Here is a 17,031-nt window from a genome sequence, read left to right as displayed (position 1 = left end):
CAGCCATAGGGTCCACTTCCTTAACGGTGCACTCCTGCCCTCAACGGTGTGCATCTGTCATCCGGCCTCAGGTGACCTGATATTATGTTTCACCACTGGATCCAGAACACTATGGGGATTCTTCTGGATGACACAAGCTGTCACGGAAATGTTTCAAGACCTTTGTTTCTTTGTCAAGCCAAGGGGAGCGCAAGGCTATATATACATATGCAAATGCAACCACATGAAAAGGGGGCAGGCTTAAATGGGCAGTGCAGAACAACACATCACTATAACTGACTAGCATTAACAATCAACTCCTTCTGTCATGCCAATATCCTGTACAAATACAGTGACACAGCCTTGCATGGATCATATGCCCTTTAATATTAAATATTAAAACTGTAATATAAAATGGTATAATCAGGACTCACTGGTGGGTCACATAAAGAATAAAGCCATAAAGTTTGAGAAAATAACTTAAACAATTAAAATGTAATTAAAAACAGAGGATTAGAAAGGACCTGAAAACAAGAAACAAATCAAAAAACAACAAGCAAACCAAACAAGCGAATAAGCAAGACAAAAAACAGCTTTTTATTTCGGTTTATTTGTGTGTTTGTTTTTATTATATGATAAATCAGGTATACTCAAGTAAGATTGTAAAAGGCACATCTAAGACATGACTCTTTTTACTGTAAATATGGTTTGGTCATCAATACTGGATTTTTAAAGCACAGTTGTAACTATAATATTATTCTTAAACCCCAGTTTGGGCCTCTTTGGTATAATTCCACAAAATGAAAAGCAATTCTACCTCTTATATTTTTCCATACTACTTTATTTATGGCTTGTAAATGTATGCCATAATGTTGGCTAACTGATAAAGTTCCAGACATTTCCTTTTTGGTTTCACAAGTCTGCATCATTATTTCCTTTGACTGTATAACAATCTACATCAGGAAGTGTGCAAAGAAGAAGTGGAATAAACATTTCATAGGTTTTTTTTTACGGAGGGCAAATCCACTTTGCACCACAAGTGCAAACTACAAGTGAAAAGTGCACTTGAAATTGCACTGCAAGTGCACTTGAGAGTGCAGTCACGGTAGATCCGAGGGGGACATGCAATGAAAATAAAAAACAGCATTTTTAGCTTGCACATGATTGGATAAAAAAATCAGCAGAGCTTCAACTAATTTCAGATCTACCCCTCAGATTTACAGTGACTGCACTTCCAAGTGCACTTTGCTCTTGTAGTTTGCACTTGTAGTGCAAAGTGGATTTGCCTTTAGTAAGTAACCCCCATAGTGTTGGTTTGACAATGTCCAAATGCCACCCACTGCTTCCAGTACCATTTTGGAAACTCCTGCTTCTATTGCTCTATGTCTAATGCTGATTTTGCATTCATATATGGTTGGCTCCTGTGCATCTCACACCATAATTAAAAGAGTTACAAATTAACATATGTAATTTGGATAAAGCAATCCATGCACATTTCAGTCTGATTTATAATTTCTATGCAATCTCTTAGATTTACCCTAAACTAAACACTTAATAGGGTTTCCATCTAATTAAGCAGGTATACCAGACATGCAATTTATATCTGGCTACAGAAAAGGGTTAGTTTAAGTTATCTCTCTAAGGACATCATCACTGCTCTTTATACAGTAGAATAAGCTTGTGTGTGTGAGTAATATTAACCAGCACAGATACAATTTGTAAAGTAACAGGATGAATATTTTTCTTTCTTCCCTCTAGCTTCGTATAAAGAATTTTACAGCAATCAGGGTATAGAAGGTAAGTAAAATTAAAAAAATTGTGTTTTATGCAATGTGTGTTTATTATGTGCTATATATCTAAACTAGTACAAAGAGGAGATGAAAAAGCAACAGGTGTTCTTATAGATGTGCAAAATATTACATAATAATTGGTATGGGGTATATATTTAATCAGTCAATGTGGCATTCAAACATTCACTGCAGCTGTATTTTTCTGGTGCATATTTTCTGATTAATTCACCTGCAGTGAATGTTTGGTGAATGTCATATCCTTTATAGTTATGCCCTTAGTTTATTATTTGTGTTTTACGACTCCTGAACTATGGTCAGATTGGAGGTTAACTGCAATCATCAGTTTTGGTGGTCTGATATCGCAATGGAGAAGTATTAGCTTCTGGAGCCAATGGTTCTGGTAAGTGTGCTCTTAAGCCATGTACGTGTAAGTACACACGGCCGGTATAGTGGAACTGCGAATGGCTCATTAAATCAGTTATGGTTTCGTAACTAATACATGCTGACGAGCGGTGATTCACAGGGATGCGTGCATTTATTAGAGCAAAACCAATCTGGGGGCCCGGGGACCCTGGCTCCTTCCCCAGCCAATTTGGTCACTTTAGATAACCTCGGGCCAATCACACATCTCGTGATGGCGACTATACATTTGGATGTCTGCCCTATCAACTTTCGATGGTACTTTCTGCGCCTAACATGATGACCGCAGGTATTGAGGAATCAGTGGTTTTGAATATGGAGAGGGAGCCCGAGAAATGGCTACCACATCCAAGGAAGGCAGCAGGCGCGCAAATTACCCACTCCCGACTCGGGGAGGTAGTGATGAAAAATAACAATACAGGACATTTTGAGGCCCAGTAATTGGAATGAGTACACTTTAAATCCTTTAACAAAGATCTATTGGAGGGCAAGTCTGGTGCCAGCAGCCGCGGTAATTCCAGCTTCAATATCGTATATTAAAGGAATTCAGTTAGAGCAGAAGGTTAAGTTAAGTGTTAAAATAGGTCTAAACCTAATCATTAAAATTTCTTCTAAACATTAATCTATTAATATATATTCAAAAGTTGTTTTCAATCTTTATAAATCTGCAGTGTTATTTAAAATAACACCCAGTGTTCCTGCCGGTAAGGTTCTTGTTCAAGCACTTACTGTCATGGGGTGACAACTGTCTCCCAATTATGATTTTGTGTTGTCACTCTGTCAAGGATATCTTGTGTTCAGACACAATTTGCAGACATAGTTCACCATTCTCTGTATTAGGCAGCTGGTCTAGACTAGAGCAATTGTCTGCCACCTTGCCACCACTGCTAAAGTAATTGCATGTAGACAGAATGTGGTCCTATGTATGCCAAGACTTCAGTGACTTGTAACTTACACAAGTTTTTCCTTTTATTCCCGACCACTCAGCAGGAAAGCAAAAGGCAGGTAAGCAGATGCACCGATTGAGGGTTGCATTACAGTGAACCTGTAGCTTTGACAACAAGATGACAACATGTTAAAATAGTCTTGCAGCTCTGCATAGCAACCAATCAGCTTCCAGGTTTTATTGCCAAAGCTTAAAGTCGTTTTTAAGCCACTTGTATTAAAGCTCCCATCCACTCTCTAGTAGAACAATAAGCTCCCCTGTGTCTGTGCTATATAACAAACATGCTTATCTATACTGATAACATATTGGGCCTGATTTACTATGCTCTGTGCGCTGCGCTGGTTCATGCGTTAATTAGTACTCCGGGTGGAGGCTTAATTGGGCGCATGAACCAGCGTAGCAGCCGGCGCATTGAAACTAATATGTAAAGCCGCGCCGAACTCCCTATAGAAGTCTATGGGAGAAATCAAAAGTGTTAATTTTAAAGGCTAATCTGCAAGTTTTGTCCTAAAAAGTGTTTGGGGACCTCAGTCCTGCCCCAGGGAACATGTATCAATGCTTTTTTTATTTTTTAAAACGGCCGTTTTTTCGGGAGCAGTGAAATTAATAATTCTTAAAGTGAAACAATAAAAGTGAAATATTCCTTTAAATTTCGTACCTAGGGGGGGTGTAATGTCAGCATGTGAAATAGCGCATTTTTCCCGCACTTAGAACTCCCCCTGCACAAAGTGACATTCAGAAGGAAAAAAGTCATTTAAAAATTCACACGCGGCTATAATGAATTGTCGGCTCTGACAATTCTAAAGGGATTCATTCATAAAACAAACAAAAAAATGTGTAGGGGTTCCCCCAAATTAAATTACCAGGCCCTTCAGGTCTGGAATGGATATTAAGGGGAACCCCGCCGTAAAAACCAAAAAAAAAAAAGACGTGCGGTTCCCGGCAAATATCCATTCCAGACCCTTCAGGTCTGGTGTGGATTTTAAGGGGAACTCCACCCCAAATTGAAAAAAAAATGGCGTGGAGTCCCCCTAAAAATCCACACCAGACCCTTATCCGAGCACGTTGACCTGGCCGGCCGCAGAAAAGAGGGGGGGACAGAGTGCGGCCCCCCCCCCCTCTCCTGAACCGCACCAGGCCACATGCCCTCAACATGGGGAGGATGTCCCCATGTTGATGGGGACAAGGGTCTCATCCCCACAACCCTTGCCCGGTGGTTGTGGGGGTATGCGGGCGGGAGGTTTATCAGAATCTGGAAGACCCCTTTAACAAAGGGGACCCCCAGATCCTGACCCCCCCCCCTGTGGGAAATGGTAATGGGGTACATTGTACCTCTACCATTTCACCCCAAAAAAAATGTCAAAGTGTTAAAAATGACAGTAGCCGGTTTTTGACAAATCTTTTAATAAAATCTTCTTTTCTTCTTTCCTTCGGGTTTCTTCCGCTGCTTCTTTCTTCTCGTCCACATCTTGCCCGACGTCTTCTTCTATCTTCTCCGTCCGTCCTTCAGCCTTCTGGTCCCGCATCTTGCCCGTTGTCTTGTCCTGTCTTCTTCTACGTCCGCCTCCTCGTCCGCATCTTGGGTCTTCTGCGGTCTTCTTCTCGTCCCCGGACCCAGCGTTTGAATTTGATTTGGCCGCCGTTTTCCCGCTCCTGGGACCCGCCCCCCTCTGACGCCACAAGTAAACTCCTTAGAAGGTCATGTGCGTCAGAGGGGGGCGGGGTCGCAGAGCATCACACAGCGGGGGAATTCAATTTCAATCGCGCCGCCCGGAGAAGAAGTTCCCGCCGTGTCACACTCATGTGACCCCGCCCCCCTCTGACGCCACAAGTAAACTCCTTAGAAGGTCATGTGCGTCAGAGGGGGGCGGGGTCGCAGAGCGTCACACAGCGGGGGAATTCAATTTCAATCGCGCCGCCCGGAGAAGAAGTTCCCGCCGTGTCACACTCATGTGACCCCGCCCCCCTCTGACGCACATGACCTTCTAAGGAGTTTACTTGTGGCGTCAGAGGGGGGCGGGTCCCAGGAGCGGGAAAACGGCGGCCAAATCAAATTCAAACGCTGGGTCCGGGGACGAGAAGAACACCGCAGAAGACCCAAGATGCGGACGAGGAGGCGGACGTAGAAGAAGACAGGACAAGACAACGGGCAAGATGCGGGACCAGAAGGCTGAAGGACGGACGGAGAAGATAGAAGAAGACGTCGGGCAAGATGTGGACGAGAAGAAAGAAGCAGCGGAAGAAACCCGAAGGAAAGAAGAAAAGAAGATTTTATTAAAAGATTTGTCAAAAACCGGCTACTGTCATTTTTAACACTTTGACATTTTTTTTGGGGTGAAATGGTAGAGGTACAATGTACCCCATTACCATTTCACACAGGGGGGGGCCAGGATCTGGGGGTCCCCTTTGTTAAAGGGGTCTTCCATATTCTGATAAGCCCCCCGCCCGCATACCCCCACAACCACCGGGCAAGGGTTGTGGGGATGAGACCCTTGTCCCCATCAACATGGGGACATCCTCCCCATGTTGAGGGCATGTGGCCTGGTGCGGTTCAGGAGAGGGGGGGGGCCGCACTCTGTCCCCCCCTCTTTTCTGCGGCCGGCCAGGTCAACGTGCTCGGATAAGGGTCTGGTGTGGATTTTTAGGGGGACTCCACGCCATTTTTTTTTTCAATTTGGGGTGGAGTTCCCCTTAAAATCCACACCAGACCTGAAGGGTCTGGTATGGATATTTGGGGGGACCCCACGCCATTTTTTGGGGGGGTTTTTACGGCGGGGTTCCCCTTAATATCCATTCCAGACCTGAAGGGCCTGGTAATTTAATTTGGAGGGACCCCCTTTTTTTTTTTTTTTTTTTTTAATGAGCAATGACTCTATTCTTTATAGCCATGAGTACTTTAACCACTTGCCCACCGGGTTAATTCTGGCACTTCTCTCCTTCATGTGAAAATCACAATTTTTTGGCTAGAAAATTAATCAGAACCCCCAAACATTATATATTTTTTTTTAGCAGACATCCTAGGGAATAAAATGGCAGTCATTGCAATACTTTTTGTCACACCGTATTTGCGCAGCGGTCTTACAAGCGCACTTTTCTTGGATAAAAATCACTTTTTTGAATTAAAAAATAAGACAACAATACATTTTGCCCAATTTTTTTATATATTGTGAAAGATAATGTTACGCCGAGTAAAATGATACCCAACATGTCACGCTTAAAAATTGCGCCCGCTCGTGGCATGGCATCAAACTTTTACCCTTTAAAAATCTCGATAGGCGACGTTTAAAAAATTCTACAGGTTGCATTTTTTGAGTTGCAGAGTAGGTCTAGGGCTAGAATTATTGCTCTCACTCTAACGATCGCGGCGATACCTCACTTGTGTGGTTTGAATACTGTTTTCATATGCGGGCGCTACTCGCGTATACGTTTGCTTCTGTGCGCGAGCTCGTCGGGACGGGGCGCTTTAAAAAAATTTTTTGGGGTTTTCTTATTTATTTTTATTTAGTTTTATAATGTTTTACACTGAAATAAAAAAATAAAAAAAAAATGATCAGTTTTCTTCCTATTACAAGGAATGTAAACATCCCTTGTAATAGGACTAGTGTGTGACAGGTCCTCTTTATGGAGAGAGGCGGGGTCAATAAGGCTGGAAAGCATGGTATTGAAAAAAAAAAAAAAAGTTCTCATGCTTTCAGCTGCAATCATGTTCGTTCACCACAGTGGTGTAGTGTATAGCACTTTGACCTAGCAGCAAAAGAGTCGTTGGTTCGAATCCCGCCCGTGACAGCATCTGCATGGAGTTTGCATGTTCTCCCTGTGCCTGCGTGGGTTTCCTCCCACAATATAAAAACACGCTGTAAATCGGTTCCGGTCTAAATAAGCCCTAATATGCAGTAGTATATTTAGGTTTGGTTCTGCCCTAGGCCTGACTACATATCTGCACCTCCTAATAGAAAAATGACCCACCCCTTCCTGTCAAGGTCACACCCTGTTTTTGTATAACCCCGCCCAGTAATTTTCAGGGGACCCACACACTAGTTCTGGGGGGGCACTGGATTCCCTTAACCACTTCCATACCAGGCACTTACGCACCTTCCCGCCAAGCCAATTTTCAGCTTTCAACACTGTCGCACTTTGAATGGCAATTGCGCGGTCATACAACACTGTACCCAAACAAAATTGGCGTCCTTTTTTCCCCACAAATAGAGCTTTCTTTTGTTGTTATTTGATCACCTCTGCGTTTTTTTTTTTTTTTTGCGCAACAACTAAAAAAAGACTGCAAATTTTGAAACAAAAAAAAGTTTTTATTTTTTTAGGTTAATTTTTTTGTAAATAAGTTTTTCTCTTTCAATTACGGGCACTGATATGGCGGCACTGATGGGCACTGATGAGATGGCACTGATGGACATCGATGAGGTAGTACTGACGGCACAGATGAGGTGGCATTGATTGGCGGCGCTGCTATGCGGCACTGATGGGCACTCATAGGCGGCACTGATGGGCACTCATGGGCGGCACAGATGGGCGGCACTTATGGGTGGCACTGATGGATACTTATGGGTGGCACAGGTGGGCACTGATAGGTGGGCACTGTGCATGGATGGGCACTGTGGGGTGGCACTGATGGACACTGTGGGGTGGCACTGATTTTCCCAGTCAGTGCCCATTTGTGGGCACTGATTGGCATCTTTTTTCTTATTTTTTATTGCTTTTTGTTTTTTTGTTCTATATTTTTTTTGTTTTTGCACACCCTGGTGGTCCAGGGTGGGCATCCCTGGTGGTCCAGTGTGGTGATCCGAGGGGGGGCTGCGCTGATAAACAATCAGCGCGAACGCCCCCTGTCAGGAGAGCCGCCGGTCGGCTCTCCTATACTCGCGTCTGTCAGACGCGAGTGAGGAAGAGCCATCGATGGCTCTTCCTGTTTACATTGTGATCAGCCGTGATTGGACACGGCTGATCACGTGGTAAAGAGTCTCCGTCTCCGTGAGAGACTCTTTACTGAGATCAGACTGACACCCCGCATCACCGATCGCCGCACTGCGTGCCCCCACAGGCGCGTGCGGCATGAAATCCTGCAGGACGTCCTGTCAGGATTGTGTAACCACTTCCCGGACGTAAATCGGCCATAGGCTGGGCGGGAAGTGGTTAATTTGCATAGTTTTTCTCTCACTTCCTGTTTGGCTATGGGGCAGGAAGTGAAGGCAAATCTCCCCAATTGGACACAGATAATACAAAATAAACTGACAGGGCCTATAACCCTCCCTCACTCTATCCAAAATTAAAGAAAATAAAACTTGTTGATTATAGTTCTTGTCAGGGGCGGACTGACCATTGAGTCACTCGGGCACTGCCCAAGGGCCCCATGCCACTAGGGGGCCCCATCCGGGTTGCCAGGCTCAGTAAAACCAGGGACAGTATGTAAAAATCTGTGTTTTTTTTAGATCTGTCCCTGATATGTCCGAAAATGACATGCTTTTAATGTGAATATCCCAAGATTTTAGCTGCCCGCCTCTGCACTACCTCCTGGCGTGGTGGTCATCTGTAAGCCAGAAGGGCCCCATAATCTTCTATTGCCCGGGGGCCCCATGAGTTGTCAGTCCGCCCCTGGTTCTAGTTTAAGCACAAATTTCATAGAGTTTTATTGAGAGCCCCAAAAAATATAACCATGCCAATAGGCCAGGATAGAGCGTTGCTAATATGTAGGAATGTGTGTGTTAGAGCACCCCACCCAATGTTAACTAAAAAATTATTAATTTGCAAATAAGTATTATCTGCTCATTTTTTGGGGATGTCTGCACCCCTGATAGTGACAACATTTGTGAGGTGTCTTCACCCTTTCTAATTCATTCACTTCCTGTCACATAGCCAAACAGGAAGTGAGGGTAAAACCTTACTAATATCTTTTCTTGGGGACACAGAGATCAATCTAAATAGTTTCCCATTATGTAAATTGCACTCTAGCATTTTGCTGTGTACACCCCAAATTATTAGGGATCTTGGACTTTGGGGTCCATTGACTAAAGGCAAATCCACTTTGCACTACAAGTGCAAAGCAAGGAAGAAAGAAAACAAAACAACTTTGCTTCTACAGGATTGGATGTTAAAACCATCAGTGCTTCCTCTCTGATTTTCAGCAACTATGCTTGTACTGCAGAGTGGCTTTGCCTTTACTAAACCCCAAACTAAATAATCATTTGGGGCAGGGATCCTCAAACTACGGCCCTCCAGCTGTTTTAGAACTACACATCCCATGAGGCCTTGTAATGCACTGACATTCACAGACATGACTAGGCATGATGGGAATTGTAGTTCCTGAACAACTGGAGGGCCGTAGTTTGAAGACCCATGATTTGGGGTGTACACAGCAGTGCTGGAGTGCAATTTGCTTAATGGGGACACTAGTTAGATTGACCTGTGTCCCCAAGAAATGACACTGGTAGGGTTTTAACCTCACTTCCTGTTCAGCTGTGTGACAGGAAGTGAAGCCAATTTTAAGAAAAGGGACACAAAGCTCAACACAAAAATAAAAAAACACAAAGCAGGGGTTCTAACACTCACTTGGCTTCCCTCAAACACCCACAATTTGAATAGGATTGCCTTGCGCTAGATTTAAGCACAGTGCTGTAAATCAGCACGTCAAGCCTGTCCACCAATAGCAAACCCCCCCCCACAGGCCATGTTTGCAGGTTTTCCTTCATCTTACACATGTGCTTTAAAATACAGTCTGGACAGCAATTCTTGATAAGAGAAATCCCCAAAACATGTCCTGTCGGGGGTACTTGAGGGCTGAGGACCACTGCAGAATAAATAAAATACTTACCAGTTTTTGTCTTTAAAGTCAGGGAGAATAAACATGGCAAACATTTCATGATTACACACCAGGAAAGAAGCTTAGACAAAAATCACACATAATTTGTTAGGCCCAAACCTAGTTCAGCTGCAGCTGTCAACATATGTAGCATGAAAAAGTAACAAAAGACAAACTTAACAATTTTAAAGTAATTTTTATTGGTCAACAAAACAAGGAAAGCAAAAAAAGACAAACAAACAAAAATACATTTCAAAATTCTAAATAACCATAGCTTTACAAATTTTTCATAAAATAAGGCCACATAGACAAATACATCAAAGTGAACATCATTTAAAAATAAACCAAAACCATTGGCAAAATAAAACAAAACCCATGCAACAAACCACATTTGTGTTTAGCAACAGCATTTCTGCCAGCCTGCCCCTTCTGAGGGCAGCTGAGGACTGATCGATCCAAGCTTTTTATAACAGTGCTAGTAATGAAGCAATTGAAATCACATGAACAAATTGCAGTCTCTAGTTTGGGTGAGCTTGTAATTGGGCACACCTGCAATTAATCCAAACCACGCTCTATGAGCATCCAAGGAGTGTTTTTCACCTTTTAAAAAGAAAGGATATTTTTTTTCTAAGTGTTTGAGCATGCTCAGTTCATCACACATGTAGGAACCAAGCTGCAATGGAATGAGAGCTTTTTTTTTTTTTGTTTCCCCTGATCTGATGCTTTCCAGCCTGAAGGGGAGGTGTTAAAGACAGAAGTAAACACGCACATTTAATAATCTATTTGTGTGAAAAAAAAGGTTGCCAATTTTGTTTGGGAGCCACGTCGCACGACTGCGCAATTGTCAGTTAAAGCGACGCCGTGCCGAATCACAAAAACTTGCCCGGTCATTGACCAGAAATATGGTCCGGGCTCAAGTGGTTAAAAATTAACAAAACACAAAAGTGAGCCCAATTTTTGGGGATAATGTGAAAGATGATGTTACACTGAGTAAATAGATACATTACATGTCACGCTTTACTATTGGAAACACTCCTGCAATGGGGCCAAAATGAATTCCGTGAATATCCCCATAGGCAACCTTTTTCTTTTTTTTCCAGGTTACCAGTTTATAGTTACAAAGAAGGTCTAGTGGTAAAAGTATTGCTCTCGCTCTAACGCACGCGTCAATACCTCACATGTGTGGTTTGAACGATGTTTATATATGTGGGCGGGACTTGCGTAAGTCCCGCCCACATATGTAAAAATTAGTTTTACTTTTTGCTATAATAAATATCCCCAAAAATATATATTGAAAAAACTAAAAAACCCCTCAGTTTAGGCCGATACGTATTCTACATCTTTTTGGTTCCAAAAAATCGCAAATAGCGTTTAGTGTTTGGTTTTTGCAAAAGTTATAGCGTCTACAATTTTTTTTTTTTTGTTGTTTTAACTAGTTATTGGGGCGATCAGCGATTTTTATCGGTACTGCGACATTATGGCGGACACATCGAACACTTTTTTGGAACCATTGGCATTTTTCTAGCGATCAGTGCTGTAAAAAATGCATTGCTTACTCAAAAAATGCCACTGGCAGGGAAGGGGTTAACACTAGGTGCGAGGGAGGGGTTAAATATGTTCCCTGGGTGTGTTCTAACTGTAGGGGGGGGGGACTGACATGTGTAAATGACAGATCGCTGTTCATGAAGGGGAACTCCAGACCCCCCCCAAAAAAAATAAGGTGGGTTCCCTCCAGGTGCATACCAGGCTCTTAGGCTTGGTCTGGAACATAAGGGGTTAAACCCGCGCAAAAAAAAATAGCGTGGGGGTCACCCCCAGGATCCAAACCAAGCACTTATCCCAGGCACGCAGTCTGGTCAGACAGGAATGGGGGTGGGGACGAGCGAGCGCCCCCCTCCCTCCTGAGCCATACCAGACCACATGCCCTCAACATGGGGGAGTGTGTGCTGTGGGGGAGGGGGGCACTGCCCCCCCACCCCAAAGCACTCTTGCCCCCATGTCGATAGGGACAAGAGCCTCTTCCCGACAACCCTGGCCGTTGGTTGTCGGGGTATGCGGGCAGAGAGCTTATCAGAATCTGAGAGACCCCTTTAATAAAGGGGTCCCCAGATTCCGGCCCCCCACCCTATGTGAATGAGTATGGGGGTACATCGTACCTCTACCCATTCACATGGGGGAAATGTAAAGTAAAATAAAACACCACACAGAATAAAATATTTTATTAATCTGCTCCGGAGCCCCCCCTTTCTTCTTTAGCTCTCTTAGAAGGGGGGGTTTCTTCTCTCCCGATCTTCCGCCGGGACCCTGGGCTTCGGTGATTTCTGCCGGGGGAGGGCGCCATCCCTCGGTCCTCTCCGGAGCCTTCCGCCGGATGCCCCCACCCCATTTAAGCTCTTTTTCATTAGGGAGGGGCATCCGGACTTCGGGGTCTTCTGCCGGGGGATGGCGCCTATCCCCCGGTCTTTCCGGTGCCTTCCGCCAGGGTTCCGGTCTTCCTGGTCTTCTGCCGGGGGTGCGCCAACTCCCCGGTCTTTTCTCTTCTGTCTTCTCTGCTCCCTCTTCTGCCTGGCTCCCCCGCGGAGCCAGGGCTTTCTTCCGTCTTCTTTCTTCTCTCTTCCTTCTTCTGCCTGTCTCCTCCGGGAGCACAGGGCTTGTCTCCGCTGTCTTCTTCCTTCTCTTCCATTGGATGTTGACACGACGAGGTCCGGCGCTGGAATGCCGTCTGAGCAGTGGGCATGGACTTATATAGGGCAATGCCACCATGTGACCTCAACCCATGTGACATCACATTCCCATCATGCCCAGGGAATGTGATGTCACATGGGTTGAGGTCACATGGTGGCATTACCCTATATAAGTCCATGCCCGCCGCTGACACGGCATGTCAGCGCGGAACCTCGTCGTGTCAACATCGAATGGAAGAGAAGGAAGAAGACAGCGGAGACAAGCCCTGTGCTCCCGGAGGAGACAGGCAGAAGAAGGAAGAGAGAAGAAAGAAGACGGAAGAAAGCCCTGGCTCCGCGGGGGAGCCAGGCAGAAGAGGGAGCAGAGAAGACAGAAGAGAAAAGACCGGGGAGTTGGCGCACCCCCGGCAGAAGACCAGGAAGACCGGAACCCTGGCGGAAGGCACCGGAAAGACCGGGGGATAGGCGCCATCCCCCGGCAGAAGACCCCGAAGTCCGGATGCCCCTCCCTAATGAAAAAGAGCTTAAATGGGGTGGGGGCATCCGGCGGAAGGCTCCGGAGAGGACCGAGGGATGGCGCCCTCCCCCGGCAGAAATCACCGAAGCCCAGGGTCCCGGCGGAAGATCGGGAGAGAAGAAACCCCCCCTTCTAAGAGAGCTAAAGAAGAAAGGGGGGGCTCCGGAGCAGATTAATAAAATATTTTATTCTGTGTGGTGTTTTATTTTACTTTACACTTTCCCCCATGTGAATGGGTAGGGGTACGATGTACCCCATACTCATTCACATAGGGTGGGGGGCCGGCATCTGGGGGCCCCCTTATTAAAGGGAGCTCGCAGATTCCGATTAGCCCCGCCCGCATACCCCGACAACCAATGGCAAGGGTTGTCGGGAAGAGGCTCTTGTCCCTATCGACATGGGGGCAAGAGTGCTGTGGGGTGGGGGGGCAGTGCCCCCCTCCCCCACAGCACACACTCCCCCATGTTGAGGGCATGCGGTCTGGTACGGCTCAGGAGGGGGGGGCCGCTCGCTCGTCCCCTCCCCCATTCCTGTCCGGGCCAGACTGCATGCTTGGGATGAGGGCTTGGTTTGGATCTGGGGGGGACCCCCGCGCCGAATCGGCGCGGGTTTAACCCCTCACGTTCCGGACCAAGCCTAAGAGCCTAATGTAGCCCTGAAGGGGGACCCGCGCCGATTTCAAGTTTGAAATTTGGCGCCGAGTTCCCCTTCAGGGCTGAAAACAGCTCGGAGATTCCCGTGCGCCGCGTCACGCAGCGCAATCACGGGTACGCCGCTTGGTATTTACCAAGATTTTCACGGCGTACTGACAAGGCGCACGGGAATCCCTGACTTTTCTCTCTGCGCATGCCCAGTATGCAAATGAACCTCCCGAGGTTCAGGCGCACTGTGCAAGCGTACGGGGATCTGTTTTCAAAAAACACTTTCCCTTTCAATTCGGCCCGCCAAACACTTTAAAACACATGTCACTTCACTTCCCCTGCATCCCCCCACCTCCCCCCTAATAAACTCCCGCCCAAACCCCCGCAATTTACAGTTTAATGTGCCGTGCGCCAGGTCTGTACTGGTGCACAATGCACCCTCTCCTGGGCGCACGGAGCACATTAGTAACTAGGGAAATACACTGCACTAGCAGCGTATTTCTTTAGTAAATGGACAAACGGCTGCTACTCCTGCTTTTACTCCATGAGTCATGGAGTAAAGGCTTGGTAAATCAGGCCCATTGTCTTCCTTCATTTTTTTTAAATGGCGTGGGGTCCCCCCCAAAATCCATACCAGACCCTTATCCGAGCATGCAGCCCAGCAGGTCAGGAAAGGGAGGGGGCAAGTGAGAGCCCCCCTCTCCTGAACCATACCAGGCCACATGCCCTTAACATGAAAGGGGGTGCTTTGGGGTAGGGGGGATCTGACCCCCCCTACCCCAAAGGACATTGTCCCCATATTGATGGGGAAAAAGGGCCTCTTTCCCACAACCCTGTGCGGTGGTTGTGGGGGTCTGCGGGCAGGGAGCTTATCTGGAAGTCCCCTTTAAAAGGGGGCCCCCAGATCCCAGCCCCCCCTATGTGAATGAGTATGGGGTACATTATACCCCTACTTCACCCAAAAAAGTGTTAAAAAGAAAAAAAAAACAGTTTTTGACAATTTCTTTTTTTTTTAAAAAACAATCTCCCCAAGGTAGCTCCATCGTCAATAACGCCGCCCGCCGCACCACCGGACTAGAAAAAAAAAAGCTCCGTCTGAGACAAAGGCTAACCAACGATTGCCTGCTCCTCTGTCTGACATACTCTGGTTTCTCTTCAGAACGAAGGGAATCTTCTCGGCCCTTTGGCTAAGATCAAGTGTAGTAGGTGGTGCTCTGCTGACTGTCCTGAGTACACGGCGAGGTGAAAAGGGATAGCGGTCGGCGGATGCTAAACCTGCTGGTGTGCCGAAAGTGCTGATGTTGGCCGAATGTCTCTGTTTTTATCTGTCTTGTGCAAAACTCTATCTGAAAAATCTGAAAAATAAAGATTATACAAAAAAAACCTGCTGGTGTGGAGGTGCAAGCCTTCTGATTTGGACAGAGAGGCATGAGGTCGAAGCTGGAGGGCTGGGCCCCTGGCCTTCTTGCCTGAATTTGATGCAGTTCCTAACCTGCCAGTTTCTTGGAGAGGGAACGTTGACACCACCCTACTGTTAAGGGGGGGGTCAAAGGATTTTGGCTATTACCTCCTGAGTATAATTAGGTAGGGAGCAAAAGAGGCGAAGGGGGGAGCTTGTAGGTCTCTCAACAGGCTCTCTTCCGGAGCTCTCGTTCCTTCCTGGTAGGGAAGGGGGCTGTGACTGTCCGGGCTGTGGGCTAGGGTCCGTTGAAAAGCCTATGGTGATGTGCCCCTGGAGTGGCAGTCCAGGGGTGCCGTAATTGCACTTGTGTTTTTACCGGCACATTTGCTTTTTTGGCACTTCGGTCACGTCACCATATCACACGTTTTAACCACCTGCCTCTAGGGCCAGGCCTTTTGGTCAGGACCAGAGGAATTTTTGATTCCTGGCCGGAGGGCCGGCCATTGTACTGCACAATGGTCACTTTTTCACTCTCTTCATTTTCCTTCTCCCCCACTTTCTTTTTTGTTTCCCCTTTGTTTGTCACTTTTATGTATTTTTTTTGTTTGGTGTTCACGTTTGTCACGTTTGATTAGTAGGGTGCGGGTCCTCGGGCCAGCCCTAAATGTCTTGGGAGTTGGTGGACTTGGCCTTCTGGCTTAGTTCGCCTGCTCTCATGGGGTCTCTCTTTGGGGGAGCCCCACCTAGTACTGGGAGGTTTCTGTTTCGGCAGACCCTCTAAGGAATGGGGTCTGTGTCGGCTTCGGTTGCACAGACCATGTGAGTACCTCAGTCCCTGTCAGGAGCCTAACGCCCCAGGGGATCAGGGTTGGGTCCTGTGACGGTATCGGTATGATATCCCCGTCAAGCATTCCCTCCTCTCCATACAAGAACATCACAGGATTCCCCACACATGAGTCAAGACTGGATGCTGGAACCAAGACACTTTATTGACACAAAAACTCAGCTTATATGTGGTTACAGCCTGTTAGGAACGCCCCCCTCACACAGTGGGGTTTCCCATACAGATTATAGGAGACAAGTCGGAGCCGACCATGCAGACACATTTCTTTAGATAAAGACATCAGGGGAGTTAATTAATACACTGAAGCAATCAGAATAATTAACATACTACTTCTCTAATCATTTAGCCTGATGATACAATACTCATCTTTTAAGGGTAAACACAGATCTTCTTTACACAACACAATAGATCAATTAACGTTTAGAATAGTGAGGGGACATTAGCACGTCAATAACCTGTCAGAGCAATGAATCACACATGAAATTCCTTTCTACCTCTACAGACATGGCAAGCAGGGAGCAGTACACTGAGACATATAGGCAAATGTATCACAATGGCCCCCCTTTTGCTCCCTGCTCCGGCAAATCCGGTTGGACCTTCCCTGGTCCAGTAGGGTTGACGGGTTCAGAGCTTTTAGTCCGAGGTTAACTCCGTTTGGCATGACTGACCTCCCTTGGCAACTGCTTCAGACTCAGGTATGTCACCGGGTCGTCAGATCACACGCCGGTCAGTCCCCAAGTCTTTGTGCGATCTGCAGAGTCACCAGAAGTCAGTGTGAAGACAGCGAATGGGTCTGTGCGCCGCCATCTAGGTGTCCCGCTATGGGAGGGGCAGGTTATGGCTCTGAAGTGACAATCACAGGAGATTCATAAAAAGAAAAAGTTATATTTGTTGAAATGCTGTAGCACTGGTGCTCAGAGTCCGGGGGGGGGGAGAGGGGACTCAGAGCCCCATAAGGTCAGCCACCCCCTGCTCCCTCCGCAGCCGCCGGTTCTCCTCT

General features: G+C 46.4%; 1 protein-coding gene across 1 annotated transcript in view; it reads left to right on the top strand.

Annotated features, from left to right (window-relative positions):
* SEZ6 (seizure related 6 homolog) overlaps positions 1 to 17,031 on the top strand; it is an 878,191-nt gene that overhangs the window by 843,818 nt on the left and 17,342 nt on the right. Inside the window, exon 15 of the mRNA XM_040338538.1 lies at positions 1,738 to 1,776. Coding sequence (XP_040194472.1) covers positions 1,738 to 1,776 — 39 coding nt within the window. The remainder of the gene's footprint in view (positions 1 to 1,737; positions 1,777 to 17,031) is intronic.

The sequence above is a fragment of the Rana temporaria genome, chromosome 2, assembly GCF_905171775.1.
Source record: "Rana temporaria chromosome 2, aRanTem1.1, whole genome shotgun sequence".
Lineage (NCBI taxonomy): Eukaryota > Metazoa > Chordata > Amphibia > Anura > Ranidae > Rana > Rana temporaria.
This window is presented reverse-complemented; position numbering and strand designations above follow the sequence as displayed.